Below are 17,707 nucleotides of genomic sequence, written 5' to 3'. Positions count from 1 at the left end.
CATGGCGCACTATCATCGTTCTGGGCACACTTATCAGAGACATCACTAACGCCCAAGGGCATGACGAAACTGGCCTTGCATGCTCGGTAAACTGACTTGCTATTCGCTGACCTCATACTGATCGCACGTGATCGTGATCAACCCAAAACGAATACTTGGGGTCGCTCCCGAAGCGCTGAGCGTTTGAGCCAGCGCTTCGAATCTTCCTATCCTTCTCTTCTGAGCTTCCAGATGCCAACATTGTTTCATTCTTCCGCTACCGCCAGTACTACGCGCTGACCTTTTGGGAAGCCATGTGCGTCATACGTGTAAGACAAGCAACCTTAGCAACGACTCAGTGTGAATTCGTCAAGGGATAGGAACATGGCTCAAAACTCCTCGCGTCTGGCTCAAAGCAAGGGCAAGTATTTCTTTCCACCGGATGCTTATCATGATCCCTCGAGCGCTCACGATATTTGACTCCTCTCTGCATTCGTTCTCGTCGTTGATCTTTGTATAAGCACGAGCCACCTCACCCAGAGCAGGTATCTACTAATGATTTGAACGAACAATGAAAATGATTCAACTCATACAGCATGCACATTCCGCTATGGACAGCCGCTCTGCATGCAGCTCAATACAACGCGGCGTCAATAACAGCACGCACAAATTCAGAAGAAATTTGTCTTCCTCACAATCTTCAAGCAGCAGTTCCAAGCTGTGCTCTAGGTTGTATCCAGAATTTTATCCTCAACAATTATCACGATCAGACGTGCTCCTCAACAGCTGACCTCGACTTTCTCTGCACTACCAAGACCACATCCGGCTTGACAATCGGCGAGGGGTCCTTACAGTGTGTGATTTCCAACTGCTTGGGAGCAGATTTTGAAAGTCAAAGTGGATATACCATCTGTGACGGTGTTTATGGTGCCTTACCCAACATGGCAGAAACGATAACAGCCACGGTCAGTGATATCACGACGCTGTCCAGTGCCGAGGCCTCGACTCCTACGGTAGAGAGTACATCTTTGACACCGAGCCCGTCCGAGACCCTGTCTGAGACTCTGTCGATTCCGGCGACAAGCGCTGCACCAGTGCCTGTGCCAATTCCTACAGAATCGAGCCCGCCTACAACGCTCGAAACCATCACTTCTGCTTCATCCTCTAGCATATCAGTGGTATCCTCGGAGACACTCAGCGACGTCGTGTCATCGTCCTCTGCATTGGCACCGGCAGACAGTTCAGCCTCAATCACATCTAGCGTATCCGCCTCAGCGACAGATTCAGTCAGCGCGACGCAGATGACCTCGGGTGGTGAGAGCACCACTTCCACCACCGCAAGCGCGACTGCCGCCCCTGCCACAGAAAATCCGCAAAAGACCGAGCTAAGCACAAGTGCGATAGCAGGCATTGCTACTGCGTCGGTCGTGGTAGTGGCCCTCGTTCTCGGCTACCTAGCTTACCTGTTCATCGTAAAGCGAAAGGAAAGGCAAAGAAGAGAAAGCCAAAGGTTTTCCAGCTGGTTTCCGCCACAAACCGATGACACAGCAGGATCTGCCCCACCTGCCGTGACAAACCTTTCTCAAGGCAGCTCGCTATCTAGCCCGACTAAACGTTTTTATGCTGGAGAAACCGTTCAACAAAAGAGGAAGAGCTTCTGGCGCAGGAGCTTCCATCCTCCACCGCAGGACATTGGTGTGGCAGTCGCACCTAGCGTACCTGTCTCGCCTGACCGTCATGGTGACGCAGCTGGTCCGACCGCGACAAGAGTCTCATGGCCGTCGCCTACACGCAGGGTGGTAGTCCAACAATCTAGAGCCATGCCAGAAGATAGCCGCTGGAGCGTAGCAACCTCATTCGACGAAGACATCGAAGCTCATAGTCAGGACATCCCGATCCTGGGAAGCCCCAAGGCACGATCCTCGGCAAGGTCTTTCTCTTCTTCAGGTGCTGTCGAAAAGCCAGCACCATTGCGGCTCAGCAGACTGAAGCAAAGACCTGAAACACCACCGTCTGCCAAGCTGCCCTTGACACCAATCTACGACAATGGAAACTTCGAGCCCACCATCAGACAAGTGCTGGAAGACCCATGCGTTGAAGTACAAGCTTCAACCGTGCCGCAGATAACAGAATCAGCAGCCTTGAATTTCTCACGTAGGCGACCATCCTTAACAAGAACATCGCAGGACCAACCAGGACCATTTACAACTCAGATGCGACAACAGAACCCGGCAGGCCGGTTCCCCGTCAAGACACAAGCCAATGCTCGTAAACAAAGCGCGGTATCGGCCCAGAGTGTGTCCGTGTACACCGAGATCGAAGAGGATGATACCCCTGAACAAGAAGAAGACAAACAGCTTGACATCCCACCAATAGCAATCTCCACCGCAAAGAGATCGCCACTACGCGACCTACAGTGGCCTCAAGTGCCGCGACCAGCCGCAGTAGCAAAACAGTCACAGAAGGTGCACAGTCCACGGGCAGGCACAACGATTCGCCAGGTCGATCCATCCCCACAAGCTATTCCTGCAACCAGAGACCAAATGGTCAAAGCAAATCTCAGCTTCGTCAAAACAAACACCTCTTCATCCCCCGGTATCCCATCCGAGACCTTGAACTCAAGCTCAAGCTCCGCATCACCCGTCTTCCCCACCCCACCAAACTACGGACGCCCAAATGCACAGGCTGGGCTAGCCAGACAAATCTCGAATGCCTATAAAGCGGCTGCTCGATCTACCACTACCACAACACCTGCACCGACACCAACACGCAGCAGCAAACAGTTCCAGCCCGAGATAATGTCTCGTCCAGGCGCTCCGCCTCTACAATCAGTCAAAACCCCGACGCCGATGTACCAACAGATCCAGCGCCTAAGCACAGGACGACCATTAGCGCAGAAATTGCGAACTCAGGCCCAAGGTCAAGAAAACATGCCCACACGGTCGACGTCCCGCGCCAAGATCACACCAATGACTTCAAGGAGTGGAGATTTATATCTTACTGTCGGGGAGATGGAGAACTGAGCATTGATTGAGCCGAAGCTCTCTTTCTTTCTTGTCGTGTCACTTGTAATAGTATAGTATAGTATAGAATAGACTAATAGCGATCACGTCGCGTGTATGATCAATACCAACATCACATCACATCACATCACCGCCAGGCATTGAATTACCGGATAAATCATGTATCATGTACGGTACAACTATGACAAGGATAATAGGCAAGCTAGACAGACAATGTCATCCCACGCCCTGACCCCTTCCATCACATCGAGAACTCAAAATCTCGTGTTCGTATCTCCCCTGCTCCTTGCAACATAGGCTGTTCGAAAGCAAGTATCCTGAAACGACACCGAGGCAGGAGCGCGCCGGAACAGGAAAGCGCAGCCCTCGGTTACGGATCGGGGAGGTTGGGGTCTCAAGTCACCGAATCTGGCACACGCGATGCACGACATGAAAGCAACCGACAGCTCTTGGAAGAACACATACTCTGAAGCTCGAGCTAGATGTGATGAAAGAAAGCATAGGGACAGGGGCATGCCTTGGCAGGTGCTCTGCAGTGTATGAGTACCAGGTAAACTGTATATGCTGCCGACGAAGATAGGTTTGCCGTTAAGGCTAACACAAAATGTGCTCTTTCGAGGTTTATTACTGTGAGCGAATGAGGCTTAGCCTCGAATGACGTTCTACCGAAGCCTGAGGTGGTTCGTAATAATAATAGGATGTGTACTCTACTTTCTCAACCCCAACGTGGCTTCTTGATGTTTACTCCTTCGGGTATGATAAGAATGTCTTACATAAGCTTCGCTCGAGAAGTAAAGGAGTACAAGCGCACCGGGGCTTCAGACAGACCAACACACAATATGGAGTTGTGGGTAACATTCTGCGAGTTCAACTGTCTTCACCCGAAAGCTACGACGACATACTGCTAGCTAGACTGCCCATAACGATTTGATTTCGCACTGTGTCACAGCAGCCACTCCTTCAAATTACAGTCACTATCTCATCGCAAAGACCTCCGTCTCCGCTTCTCCATGCCAGAACAGTTCCCATTCATCGAAGGTGACTCCTTGAAGAAGGTCCATGATCAGCATCAGCGAAGACGTATTCGATCAAACCTTGCAAAGACATCATATAAGCCGCCAATTCAAAGGAAGAGAAGTTCAATGCCGGTACCAGAGCATGTGCCCGGATACGCACCCATAAAAGCAGCGCCATACCTCTCACCAAGAACCCTAGTAAGCACAACACGCAGAGACTCGTTCTATTGCACAGGTATCGCAGCCGATGACGACTTCAGCCAGGGTGTTCTCGATTATTGTGCGTACGACAAACCTAAGCTAGCCTTGTGAAGTGTCGTATGCTGACTCGCATCGCCTATGTAGGCATAAATGAGCTCTGGCCACGTTTCCGACCATACAGCGATTACCCAGCTACATGCGTTCGTTACTGGCTTCCGACGGCGGCTCGCATCGGTCCCGTATTGCCGGCAATCATGTTAAACGGTCACTTTAACCGACAGCTGCGAACGAGGAATGCAAGCGATTGTGAGCGGACCCTCAACATTAAGGGAGTAGCACTGGGCTCGATAAAAGCTAGCTTGGTTAGGGGGATCCCGTATGAGCACATAGACGCCATGATCTTCGCTATACTTTCGGTGGCTGTCAACGTTCATGCATCGATCACAGATGTGCAGCCTACAGAGAGATCTATCTTCTCGCCGGTGTGGACTGATGACCAGTGGGTCAATATATACGCGCAACTTAACTTCGCTTCGTCCCATTTCAACGCGATAACTGCGCTGATAGAGCGGAAAGGTGGTATTGGAAAGGTAGAAATGTATGGAACTGGATGGATTTTGTTCTTGTAGGTTTCGCCTCGATTCATGATCTGCGGCTAACAACCCACTCACTGTCAGTGCTGGCTTGATGCATGCAGCTGGCACGTTGACAGAACCTCTTTTCCCACCAACAGGAGTTTTCGGCCAGCAGTACGGATACGAAAGTCCTCTACGTCTACTGCAGGTCTTTGTCGTCCCCTGGTGTTTTGCACGACCTGGCTTCCGGATGTTTGAGGACATGGGCATGTGCAGAGATCTAATCCAAACCTTTCTCGACCTCAGTGAAATGTCTCAGGCACTTGAAATCTGCATGACGCAAGGGTATAACAAGTCAGTCCTGACTGCAATCTTGGACAGCAGAGCGCACCTTGTGTATCGGCTGTTGAAACTTCCAAGGAGTGCACCAGATGCGTTCTCGCACAAGTGTCCAAGTACCACCAGCTTGTTGACTTATAGATGTGCCCGTTCTGTCGCATGCCTCTACGCGCTTCATGCGATCTTCTCACTGCCTCGCAAGAGCCAGATCAAATCTATCCTGGTACCACAGATCACACAACTGATTGTTGCTTTTATCCCATTGGCTCCAAATCGGGATCAACTGGAGTTCTTGTTGTGGTCATCCATGGCTACTGCTGCAGTGACGGCCTGCGATGAGACTAGTACGGCCAGATGGCTTCGCGGTAACGTTCTCGAGCTGATGAAGACGGTCGATGTGAAGAGCTTCTTCGAAATGAGGAGTATTCTTCGCACTTTTGGATGGAACGATGCTGCATGTTCTGGATACACAAATGGGATCTGGAGGGGTTTCACGCACAACGAGGGTCGGGGACAAAGCAGGGTTTTGTGACCACCAGAGACCACCAGGAGTTACATGACCTGCTACCATCGCAGTTCTCAGATTGACATTGTCGCCTTGGTAGTACGCAGTCATTGTCAATCTGCAATCTTCGTGCAACCGAGGAACTCATCGCGCAAAACCGCAAAGATGAGCGTGTCAGGGACCCGTCGAGTAATGAATGACAACGGCATGTCGTTCAGTCGAGCCTCAAAAAGTCCACACCGCCTGCGGTGTCGATTCAAGATCACTCCAACCGGGCTCTGGACAGCTGAATTGTGAACATAAGCAACCACGAATTGCACCTACGCGGCAGCAGTCATTTTCGAGATCATCAGTGCAGTCGTTAGAACGATGCACTACGCGAAATAACGAACTGGAAGAGCGTTCGCTGATTCAGACTCGCTGCGCGACTTGAGAATGCCTCTCCCTCTGCGTTACCGTACTTAGGCCTGAGGCATCAAGCGCGTAGCAGTCTGATGAATGAGGTAAGAGAAGCATCGAGAGCACATGCCAGCTTGCTCCGTCAGGGAGTCAAGCACCGCTCGCAGCTTCCCTAAGAGCTCTGAGTTGTGGTTCTTATATGATATCCATCAGTTTCAGCCTTGCTACTGTACAACGACATTCACACCCGTCGAATAGACGCAGACCCCAATGCGGAATCTACAAGCGACCTTGCATCTGAAGCTAGGTCGACAATTGGTAGATAAGGGCAAGTTTCGTGCCGACAACACTAAAATCAGCCACAAAGTGAACCTCGCAAACGTGTATGTTATACTAAGCAGCCGAGACCAACAAATCATGATCTGGACGCTACTTGCGCTCGCCTACCGGTCTTGCACGATGCTCTCGCGAAAGACACTTGAAAGTGCGAATGGCTGGACCGAATTGACTCCCACAGAAGATTGAACTCGAAGTTCAGCCTTAATTGATTTTCGAAGGAATCATTACCACCGAAGAAGAGTTTCTCTCTGCCATTTGAGTTGGCTTGTCCTCGTTGCGTGTAATGTTCTTGTGTTTCACAATATCTTGCTGATCAAACAACATCTAGTGCCCGTCTAACAACAAGGCTGAAGCCGCATCTGGCACGCGACTGACTGATCTTTCTTCAGCCATGTCGAAGCCGACACCCACGTCCATCATAAGTAGGTCGGATCCTCGTGAGAACCTTCTTCCTGGTGCTGCTGCAGCCTCGAAAGGAAGACCTTGGTCGCGAAAAGTCTGGGAACAGTTTCTTCGCATCAGTGCTAATACATGGTGGCCTGAGGCTACATCCGTCCTCTTTAGCATTCTATGCTCAGTCGCCATTGGTACTACGTTGCAGATGTTCTCTGGCAAGCCAATGCCGGACCTTCCTCGAGGCGTCACACTCAACGCGGTAATTTCGGTCCTTGCAACAACCTGCAAGTCGCTCTTGCTGTTTGTGGTAGGATCATGCCTCAGTCAGCTGAAATGGGTGTGGTTCCAGAGTAAGAGACCGCTCGCCCAATTGCAGATCCTCGAGGATGCAGCTAGAGGACCCCTCGGTGCGATATTACTGATAGTTGATAGACTGGTCTTATCTGTCGCTTCTGTGGGGGCTCTTGTTACGATACTAGCTCTTGCCTTCGACCCATTCGTACAACAAGTACTGGTTTATCCTTTGGTACCCGTGCCATTCGACTCAGCATCTTCGCTGACAAAGCAAGCACTCGCTTTCTTCACACTACCCACCGATGAAATTCGTCTCAATCGTGCAATCCAGGAAGGCATCTGGTCCACGGAGTTCCAGCAGAACCCCTCCTGCGTATCAGGGAACTGTACCTGGGAAGTTTTCAAGTCTGTGGCATGGTGTCATAAATGCGAGCCAGTGCATGTAACCGACGCCGGAACCTGTGATGTCACCTTCACCCAACAGGATCTCTGGGGCAATCTCAGTGGCAACAGCACTGAGGAGCCGGCTGACGTTGACAGAACATGCGAGTTCCAACTAGACGGCGGCGTTATTGGCGAGCTTGATGTTACAGCAATGTCCTACTGGAGATCTGGGGACTACTGGACAGTCAACGTTGAGTGGGACGAGCATCTGGTTTGGCAGATATTTGACGTGGGCTTCCAAGATGAAAACAGAAGGAGCTCAGGTTTGGCCTGGGTCGAACACCTTTATCGGCATAGACAACCCGCTTTTGTCTTTCGGGCTAGCCAGTGTAGCATATGACGAAGACAAGAACTCGATCTATGTCAATGAAAGCCGTGTGTGCGCGCTGGATTCTGCTTGCAGGAATACAATGTGTCGGTCACGGACGGGAGGCCCAGTGTGATCGAGCAAGGGCGTTCATTCGGCACAAAATTCTCCCTTCCCTCATGGAACAAGACCGAGCCGGACAATGTCACATACTACTGCTGGGGTGCCACTCAGCATGACGAGCGGCAATTCCAAAGCAGATACATCGAGAATTCTGGTGGCTTGAACGAAGGTCTCAACACAGTGTACTTTGATGCTGAAGACTTCGCTTTCTGTATACCGGGTGGACGGTCTACTTCTGATGGATCTTTCATGCCATCTACTCTGTGGACGTGGGGTACTAGCATCGCGAGCCTCTTGAGCGACAGTCGACGAGTATACGTGCCTTCTCCTTCTGACTGCCTTGTAAGCTCTAGCGAGGCATGTCCTCCGCAGTATGACGAGCGGCAAAACAAAACCTCGTCAGATTTTTACGACCAGATGATGGCGCTTGGCGCTGACCAAACATTCGAAAACATCGCTAAATCTCTCAGCAAGCTTGCGCTTGATGAAAGCTGGGAGACAGTCTCTGGACAGGCAATTTCAATGCTCCCTTTCGTGACGGTCAGATGGTACTGGCTGACTTTACCTGCACTGCTCAATCTGCTAGTACTGCTCTTCCTGGTTTTGACGATGATCGCCACTAGAGAGCAAAAAGCACCTTTGTGGAAGTCCTCGACGCTGGCACTTCTCTTTCATGGATTGGAAGATGATGAGATTAGGATATCAAATGCGGAGACTGTAAGTGAGATGAACCAGGCTGCCGAGCACACGACTGTAAGGCTCAGGAGATCAGATAGGTCTGAGGTGATCTTGCTTGGTGATTAGGATTTAGTTGTGTGGGGACATTTTCCGTGCTAGAAAGGTGCAAGTCAGTGTAGGGACCTGCTCCTTCTACTAGAACAGGGCGCCGGCTTTTGTTTCTCACCGGGTACAGTACAGTGCATATTGCGTCTTGCATGCTGCGGGGAGTATGTATTAAGTGGGACCGGGGATGGCTGACCTGACTGGACACAGCACCCTAGGACATGAAGGACGGTGGTGAGTTCCTAAGACGCATGCTGTGGTTTGAGCCAGTGCTCCGTAATAATCCGCAGATTGAGCAACGTGTTAAGTGAGACGAAAAACTTTCGTTATGAAAGAACGTCGGGAGCTTCAACTTTGCTTGGCCACTTGAACAAGAGCTTTCAATAAGCAAAAAGTCCAGGTTCGCCATAGTTGGGTCCACGGAAGACATAATAAAGCGGCGAACCTCTCGGACAGTCGGTTTTACTGGCAGGATCAGCGAAAGGGCACGTTTCTGTTCAAGAAGAGTCAATGAGAGTACCAAGCTGAGTCGAGAGCGAAGAACATGTAACACGTGGATGGTGCGAGATGACAGGCTCTCAAGGCTGAAGCCGCTGAACTGCTTTAACAAGCCAGGTAGTGCCCTCGGTGCCTAGGCGGTCGATAATAGCGTGAAGGTTGCTCTGCTTGCATAGGCTGTGAATTATCCCGTGTTCTGCGGCATATCATGCCAGAGACATACTGTAGGTACGTCATCTAGCCTAGAAGCCCTTTCATTCGAACCATATTGACCAACTTTTGAGAGTGAAAAACTACAGACTTTTTACTGCTGATGAGAAGTCCTTGACCACCGTGGTAGTAGGGTAGACCCAACGCCGAATTACCCTACCAGTCACCATAAACACCAGCACCACCACCAGCGTTGTCTTGGTTCGTATTGCCCCAACTACCACCGCCGGCATTCTCCTGACTCGGACCTCCCCATTCATCAGATGCTGGCTGCTGTTGCTGCACCATTTCGTTAGGCTGTTGATTATCTGGTGGTGGCGGAGGCGGAGGTGGAGACGGAGGAGGAATATCGTCGTCAGGCAAGTCCCACTTTCTCTGCCTAGCAGAGCCTCCAGAGCCCGTTGCCTGCGAATTTTGTCGTGACTGAGCTGGATCAGAGCCTCCACCCTGCTGTTGCTGTTGGATAGGCGATGACTGCGCCGGATTGTTGTTTGACGGTCCATCCTAGTTACCGCCACCAGTTCCTGCGTTCCATGAGTTGTCATTTGCTGGGCCAGTATTGCTCCAGTCATTGTTGTTGTTGGCAGCCGTACCCCCAGTATTCCAATTAGCGTCGTTCTCTTTGTTGGCGTCTTCAATTTTTGGTGCAAAACTAGTGTCGCTGTGCATCTGGTGTTTGTTGCCATTAGGTACAGGTCGCAGAGGTGGGAGACTATACTTGAGATAAGGGTAACTTGGTGCGTCAAGGGCCTTTGGCACCCCTGCATCGCTGCTGTCCGCTGGAGTCGACGGTGTCAATGGAGGACTTGGAACTTTGCCTCCTAGTGCACTCTTTGCTCGCATCAGCATATCAACAAGTGCTTGTTTGTCCAAGTTCTGGAACTCCTGGATCTCTTGGTCACCAGTCGGCTCAACGTCGACCTCAATGCCAACCTCGTCGTGCAGTTGTTCTGTGATCTGTTAGTATCCCTATTCGAAGCGAGTATGTACCAGGCTCACCTTTGGTACGATACTTGAAGACGAATCGTGCATATGGCGTCTCCATAGAATCGATGTACTCAGGAATCATCCTCTTCTTGAAGTACCGATATCCAGGTCCTGGTTGAACTTGCTTGGTCGAGCCTCGTTCTACAGCTATTGACTTCGGCACATCGTATCTCGGCTCTTCCTCTGCGTCTGGCCGAGGTTCATCGAGTCGAAGCGCTCGGAGTGAGTAATATGGACCGTGCGGACCATACAGATCTCTTGGAGCATCAGCGACAGGTGTAGCCGAGTTCGATACCGCTGCATTATTCTGTTGATCCTGTGCGCCACCGGAGCCTGCATCCCAACCACCTCCTGCATTTGCATTGGCGTTGGCGTTATCTGCACCCCAAGAATCACCACCAGCAGCACCATTATTATTGTTGCCAGCTGTGCCAGCGTCCTGCCAATTATCGTTAGCATTGTTGTTGTTCTCATTGTTACCCCAGCCAGAATCTCCTCCATTATTATCGCCGATCTGTTCGTTTTGATTCCCATCGTCATTCCAGTCATTGCCTGCGTTATCCTGTGGGTTCCCAGTGTCGTTATTTCCGCTCCAATCACCACTCTGGTTGTTCCCAGCCTCACCACTGCCTGCATTGTCCCAATCACCACTACCATTAGCATTGGCAACGTTGTTGTCCCAAGTCTGAGCGTTTTGGTTGTCACCATTGCCCTGTTGCTCCCAGCCGCCGTTGTCACCTCCATCTTGAGCATTGCCATTTGGGTTAGGTTGACCGTCCCACGACCCTCCTGGGCCAGCGATAGCACCTGGGACGTTGAAAGTTGTGTTCTTGGGACTGGTTTGGTCCTCATACCCGGGTGGAATGTTGTTCGGTGCTTGCTGCTCAGCTGACGTGTGTGGTGCTAGGGACATGGGCGGGCGATATTGAACGTATGCATAAGGGTGGTGCACGGGCCAATACCCTGCATGGTATTCGGCAGGAGGATGGCCTGGCTCGACAGGAGCAGGTATAGGGTAGTAAAGGTATTGCTGGGGTGGAGGCTGATGCATGTTCTGTGGAGGGTAGTAGCCTGGCGGGTAATGATGCTGCGGCTGGTTGGACGTCGGTTGGTTGATGTTTGGTAATGGCTGTTGAGGCGCATACTATGCACCGTGGCCATCTGAATAATTCCTGGCTGGCATTGACTGCTGACGTCCCGGCTCTTCTTGCGGCGATGGACCAGTATATGGACGGCTGGAACCATCACCATAACCCCATCTTGGTTCGTTGTTTTCGTGATAACGAGACTCCCCAATCGAAGCGTTAGTTCTGACCGGTGCAGAGTGCTGACGATACTCTTCTCTCTGTGGTGGAGGATTAGCATACGTGTGACTGTTGCGATTGGGAGCGCTTTCTCCATAACCCCACCTTGACCTGCTGTCGCCGTGGTACCTGGTATCACCACTTGATGGATGGCGTGATTGCTGGTGCTCCCATTGGCTATTGTTTCGACGAGCACCCATCTGTTGTGGTCCGTACGGTTCTGCAGAAGGACGTCTTTGAGCTTCAGACGGCCTCCTCTCTGCAGAGCGAACTCGTTCTCGCGAGGGGGGTCTATACGCCGGATGCGAGTAGTCAGCGGGTTGTCTTGAATCCCGACCGCTGGCATGTGGGTGTTGCGGTTGATATTGTCCCATGTCCCAGTGAACACGCTTGGGGCCTGAGTAATTGCGCTGTTCTTGTTGTCTTTCTGGGTAGACGTGTTGTTCAGGCCGCTCATGAGTCGGAGTACGGAAGCGCTGTGTAGGAGGTGGTGGAGGGTGGTGGTATTGAGGAGGATTATGGTGTTCAGGGGCGTGATAGTGTTGAGGAGGTGGTTGGTGGTACTGTGGTAGGCCGGCGTGCAAGGTTGGCGGGGTCTCCTTTTGATGCCAAACCCATCGACCATCACGGCCGTGGTAACCGTCGTGACCACCATCGCGGTTGTAGGGTTCGTAGTAGTCGTTGGCGCCGTCGAAAAGACCCATCATACCACCGAAGGCATCTTCCTCTGGTTCGGGTGCAGATGGTGGAGGTGCTGCGGCTGGCGGAGCTGGTGCAGCAGCCGGCTTGGCCTCTTCTACCGCTTTTGACTCTTCTTGATCTTCTGCAGCAGGCCTTTCAATGAAACAGTCGCTGTCCTCACCGGACGAGGAACCTTCGTAGTCTGCATCTGCGGGGCTTGTTGCTTTGCATCGAAGAACGAGCACCTCGATGGTGCCTAAATCGTCGAAATGGCTCTCCCTGAACCCTTCTGGAGCTTCGGCGACTAGAAAATAGTGAGTTTTCGTCAGCTACTGGTGGTAGTGGCCTTTCTTACCGACATTGTGATTGTCGAAGCGCCATTCTCGACCCATGTAGATTCCATCACCATGTGCCTTCTCTTTCTGTCGTAGTAAGAAGTCGATCTCGGTTCTGTTGGCTGGTATGCCTTCCTTTGGTGGACAGAGATTGACTCGAGTACGGTTGCATTGATAATTGCCATCGATGAAGACGATCATAGAAAGACCCTCAGAAATGAAGCCTCGAGAGGTCAGTCGAATGCAGAAGCATTGCGGTTTGTTTGGCACAATAATGAAGGTCTCGACCACACCATCACCATACACGGTGCCATATTCGTGAAAAGGCGCATTCGTATCGGACCATTGAATGCAGCATGATAATTGCTTCAGCTGTGGCATCTTGCGACTGGCGATGGCGAGGGCTGAGGTGGGAAGGACCGACCGTACATAATGTTGCTAACGAAGAGGCAGGCAGACGGAAGACTTCAACAAAGGAAAGTGCAAGTTAGCCGTATCTTATCATTCTGGCCTCCATGAACTTTGTGAACCTCTGCAGACTGAAGTAGTACGTGTATACCTTTGCATAAGCACTCCGAACGCACACACCTTACTCTTCATTTCCTTCACATGAGCTACGTTAGTACGTTGAGCTGCTCAGGTTTGATGACAGCAGGGCCGACCTATCCTCGTCACTGGCACTCCATTATTCGCCATAGCATACCACTGGCAGGCTTCAAGACGACACCTTCCGACTACGCTTGCTGCTCACCTAATTTCCCCCACAGGTCAGTCGTCCACTTAATGCAGCCTTCCCATTACAACACGCCCGTAGCTCTCACAAGCTTGGTCCCTTCTTGATCTTAAGCACCAAACCTTGGGAAGTCGCGTGAAGCTCGCTCCCCTTGCATAGTCTTGATAGATTGATGCAAGAAGTCGACTTCGAATCACTGGCTACAACCAGAGATAGACCCTTGAGTTGATCATGTGACTCTGTTTACCGCCCCCAAACGAGCCTAGCTTCTAGCTTCTAGCACAGAGTACTGGTTGAAGGCAGGACCAGCTGTCTCTGAACACTGAACAGCTTATTCTCAATATCGCTTCTGCAAAGGAGGGCCAAACAAGACTGACCGATGTTTAACTGAGAAGACAAGAAGGTGCTCCGGTATCCACGCCGACACGTTCTTTCCTCAGCCGGAATTTTGCATTTGCAGATTCCGTACCTGCAGTGCCCCTCCACGTCATACCACTTCACTACTGATCACGCAGGTCAAATTGTCTTGCTACAGCAGTGACTTCGAATTAACAGCTCACGCTTTCCTATACTACTGACGCTACAGCCCCAATTCCTTTCACCGACACCCACACCTACTCGACCACTGACTACTCCTCGCGCCCGCCATGTCACCCCCCGCAATCATCAACCCCAGCGTCCTCTCCGCCGACTTCGCCGAACTAGGCAAAGCATGCCGCGACGCAATGGACTGGAAAAGCGACTGGCTACACCTAGACGTAATGGACGGCCACTTCGTCCCAAACATGACCTTCGGGGCTCCAGTCATAGGAAAGCTCAGGAAACATGTTGACAGACCGAAAGAGGCGGGCGGACTGGGGACATTCGACTGCCATATGATGATTGCTGAGGTATGGGACACTACGTACTCTCCAGAAGCGAGAACACCGCTGGCCTAGTCCACAGAGACAAGAAAGAACCCGCTAACAACCACCCTCCCAGTAGCCAATGCGCTGGGCCTCCATCTTCCGCGACGCCGGCGTAGACATGTACTGCTTCCACTACGAGGCAGCAGTCACCTCCGTGGGCGCCAAAGACCCAGCCGACACCCAAACAACCGAGAAATGCACGCCCAAGAACCTAATACGGTACATCCACGAGCTAGGCATGCAAGCCGGAATCGCAATCAAGCCGAAGACAGGCGTGGATGTCCTGTGGGATATTCTCGCGGCGGAGGATGAGAAGGAGAGACCTGATGTGCGTACCGTATCTTCATCGCGTTTGTGGATAATGGAGTCGAGTAGTGTAGTGCTGACGATACCCCAGATGGTCCTAATAATGACAGTCGAACCCGGCTTCGGCGGCCAAAAGTTCATGGCAAGCGAGTTACACAAAGTCACCGCCCTGCGCGAGAAATATCCGAATCTTAACATCGAGGTTGACGGTGGGCTTGCAGAGGGCACGATCGATCAGGCGGCTGAGGCTGGTGCGAATGTGATAGTAGCCGGGAGCGCGGTGTTTGGAGCGAAGGATCCGGCGCATGTTATACAGGTGCTGAGGGATGCGGTTGATAAGAGGAGGGGAGGGGAGAAGCTGTGAGGGTGGAAGGACACAAGGTGCAATGGTAGAAGAGTACGGTTAGCTGATAGTGTGATTGGCATATTGGACTGGCAACTCCTGACTGAACTGCTGCGTGTGGGCTAGCAGCAGTATATACTGAGGAGAGAAAGCAGCGTGAATGCACCACTTTATGCACCTCATTGGCGATGTTGCTGTCCGCTGCATGGAAGGAAATAAATGCTATACCACTGTGACTCCATATTCAAAGCTCGGCTCGCTAACAGAAAAGAACATACAAAGCTCTGCTCTGCTCTACTTCTTGCTTTTGTGTCTTAGCAGACCATCAATCACAACTCCTTCCAAACGCCATCTCACTCACCATAGAAATTCCAATCCACTGAACCAGGACTGAACCAGGAAGCAACAATCATGCCTATACCACCTCCCCCTTCCTAGCGATCTCATCGATACATCCACCAACCAACCGAACTTCCACCCCCAGGCCCAACAGGTCCCCCTGCCCCGCATTATCCCAACTACCCAGATTCTGACCCGTCCCCTCCGAATTCTGCATCGGATACGCATACCCCGTAGTTCGCTGCGCCGGCACGAACCCGCCACCGGATCCGACCTCTTGCTGTCGATATGGTTGACCCAGCTCCTAACCAGCAACCTTAATCATCTTCTCAGCACTCGGCCGTCTCCCGCTCTCAACAGCCGCCAAATCCCCGTTCTCCTGCACTGCGCTCTTCTCACCATCCCCCTGCTGCTGCTCCGCGTGCCCACTATTCCGTCTCGCCGCCCCCGCAACCAACTTTTTCAACGCATCCGGCGCATCCTCCCGTTCCATCATAACCTCTATGAGTGTAAGGCCCTTGCCTTCAACTACCTCTTTCGTCCCAACGACATCCCACAGCTCCCCGTAGTTACTAGCTCGTTTCGTAACAATCGGGTACGATGCGTCGTTAAGGTCCGCGCCGAAATACGCCGGTGCGAGGAGGTAATTCCACGGCTGGATGTCGTTGTAGGTCGCCTTCATGCCGTGGATGAACCGTTCGATCGTGTACCCGTCGTTATTGATTATGAAGATTGTGAGGGGGAGTTTGTTGCGTATCGTGTCGGAGATGGATTGGGCGGTCATTTGAAGACTGCCGTCGCCGATGAATAGGATGGTGCGGCCGGAGAAGGTGTGTTGGGAGGAACGTGTGGAGGGTGGTGTGTCGGTTATGTGTGCCCCAGCTGCGTCTTTCGTGTGGTCTGAGGAGGTGATGGCGCGGATGATGTCTCTGTGGGCGAGGGCTGCACCTTGGGCTGCGCCAAGCATGTAGCCTATGCTTAGCCAGATGCCGCTGTTGATGAGGGTTGTTTGAGGTGGGAGGACGAAGTCTCGGCCGCCGACGGAGGGGGTGCCGGTTTCGGTTAGGATGATATCGCCGCTGCGGAGGAAGGTTGAGATTCGTTGCCAGAAGGTGGCTTGGTCGATTGTGTCGGCGGGCTGGGTTGGTGGGAGAGCCTCGAGGAGTTGTCGGGGGTTGCCTAGGTCGGGTAATGGGTCGTATTTTGGTAGTTTAGACTTGTCGAGGCGGGAGAGGATTTTCTGGAGTAGTGGCTTGACGTGGGCGTTGTTGAAGCTGTTTGTGCCGCCTATTTCGACCGAGTTGCGGTGAAAGTCGATCGTGTGTTTTGGGTTCGTCTTGGTTGAGAAGCCGTAGGTGTTGACGTCTGAGTAGAGACTTCCGATTCTGAGGATGAGATCACAGGACTCGACCCATGGTCTGTAGACTTGTTTTCCTGCTTCGCCGGCGTAGATGCCGAAGAAGTTTGCGTAGGATTCATTGACTATGCCCTTGCCGAAGGAGGTTGTGCTTGTTGGGAAGCCTGTGACTCGGACCAGTTCGTCTGCTTCTTTTGTTATACCCAGAGCTGATGTAAAGCCGTCTACGATAATGAAGGGTTGTTTTGACGAGTAGATCCTGGCAAGTATCAATTCGACTTCGGCGTCTTCGAAGCCCTCGTCGTTGCGCGGTATCGAGAGGTCGATCGGAAACTGGAGGCTTCTAGCAGACACTTTGGCTTTGACCATGTTGGTTGGCAATTCAATGTATACTGGCCGGCTCTGCAAAACGCTTTCTCGAAGTGTGCGATCGATCATGGATGGGGCAGTGTTCGGGTCGGTGAGATTGGCTTGTGCCACTGTGAGCTTCGCATACATATCTGCAAAGACTCTGAAGTTGCCATCCCCTAGCGAATGATGTAGACACATTCTTGCATCCTGTAATGCAGTTGGTGGTGTACCAACGATGTGTACAACTGGGGACATCTCTGCGTAGGCCCCTCCTACAGCATTGATCGCGGACAACTCGCCAACACCAAATGCTGTAACCAGCGCCGAGATGCCCTTGATGCGTCCGTATCCATCTGCAGCATACCCTGCAGCAAGCTCGCTCGCGTTGCCGGCCCAGTTGATACCGGCTGGCTCAATATAGTCCAACGCCTGTAAATTGTAGTCGCCCGGAACGCCGTGTATCGATTCGACGCCAAGCTGTCGAAGCCTGGTGAACAGGTATTCTGCTAGGTCAATCTGCTCACTCATGTTGACCGTGACGTGGATGTAGTAGTGGTACAAGTGTCGAGAGAAGACAGGAAATGTGGTACTTAAGCTGCACGACTGACGTTCTGAGGCATGACTGATATTAT

General features: G+C 51.9%; 7 protein-coding genes across 7 annotated transcripts; 3 read left to right on the top strand and 4 right to left on the bottom strand.

Moving 5' to 3' along the window:
- Positions 1-920: 920 nt before the first annotated feature.
- Positions 921-3,002, top strand: PMZ80_003605 (uncharacterized protein; the record flags this gene model as incomplete). Its single annotated transcript, XM_064872034.1, has 1 exon — positions 921-3,002. One exon carries the CDS (start codon positions 921-923, stop codon positions 3,000-3,002), a length of 2,082 nt encoding a protein of 693 aa, XP_064732414.1.
- A 1,010-nt stretch (positions 3,003-4,012) lies between these two features.
- Positions 4,013-4,848, top strand: PMZ80_003604 (uncharacterized protein; the record flags this gene model as incomplete). Its single annotated transcript, XM_064872033.1, has 2 exons — positions 4,013-4,298; positions 4,364-4,848. The coding sequence occupies 2 exons, from the start codon at positions 4,013-4,015 to the stop codon at positions 4,846-4,848; spliced, it is 771 nt and encodes a 256-aa protein (XP_064732413.1).
- Positions 4,849-9,587: 4,739 nt separating this feature from the next.
- Positions 9,588-9,934, bottom strand: PMZ80_003603 (uncharacterized protein; the record flags this gene model as incomplete). Its single annotated transcript, XM_064872032.1, has 2 exons — positions 9,588-9,859; positions 9,928-9,934. The coding sequence occupies 2 exons, from the start codon at positions 9,932-9,934 to the stop codon at positions 9,588-9,590; spliced, it is 279 nt and encodes a 92-aa protein (XP_064732412.1).
- Position 9,935: 1 nt separating this feature from the next.
- On the bottom strand, positions 9,936-11,469 carry PMZ80_003602 (uncharacterized protein; the record flags this gene model as incomplete). The annotated part of the gene is made up of 2 exons (XM_064872031.1): positions 9,936-10,381; positions 10,431-11,469. The coding sequence occupies 2 exons, from the start codon at positions 11,467-11,469 to the stop codon at positions 9,936-9,938; spliced, it is 1,485 nt and encodes a 494-aa protein (XP_064732411.1).
- A 93-nt stretch (positions 11,470-11,562) lies between these two features.
- Positions 11,563-13,119, bottom strand: PMZ80_003601 (uncharacterized protein; the record flags this gene model as incomplete). The annotated part of the gene is made up of 2 exons (XM_064872030.1): positions 11,563-12,707; positions 12,759-13,119. The coding sequence occupies 2 exons, from the start codon at positions 13,117-13,119 to the stop codon at positions 11,563-11,565; spliced, it is 1,506 nt and encodes a 501-aa protein (XP_064732410.1).
- A 999-nt stretch (positions 13,120-14,118) lies between these two features.
- Positions 14,119-15,049, top strand: RPE1 (RIBULOSE-phosphate 3-epimerase; the record flags this gene model as incomplete). The annotated part of the gene is made up of 3 exons (XM_064872029.1): positions 14,119-14,361; positions 14,456-14,707; positions 14,777-15,049. The coding sequence occupies 3 exons, from the start codon at positions 14,119-14,121 to the stop codon at positions 15,047-15,049; spliced, it is 768 nt and encodes a 255-aa protein (XP_064732409.1).
- A 622-nt stretch (positions 15,050-15,671) lies between these two features.
- PMZ80_003599 (uncharacterized protein) lies at positions 15,672-17,603 on the bottom strand (the record flags this gene model as incomplete). Its single annotated transcript, XM_064872028.1, has 1 exon — positions 15,672-17,603. One exon carries the CDS (start codon positions 17,601-17,603, stop codon positions 15,672-15,674), a length of 1,932 nt encoding a protein of 643 aa, XP_064732408.1.
- Positions 17,604-17,707: the final 104 nt, after the last annotated feature.

The sequence above is a fragment of the Knufia obscura genome (assembly GCF_036327395.1).
Source record: "Knufia obscura strain CCFEE 5817 isolate CBS 148926 chromosome Unknown scaffold_3, whole genome shotgun sequence".
In the NCBI taxonomy this organism is placed as follows: Eukaryota; Fungi; Ascomycota; class Eurotiomycetes; order Chaetothyriales; family Trichomeriaceae; genus Knufia; species Knufia obscura.
Note: the sequence above shows the minus strand (reverse complement) of the source record. Positions and strands in the feature narration are given on the sequence as shown.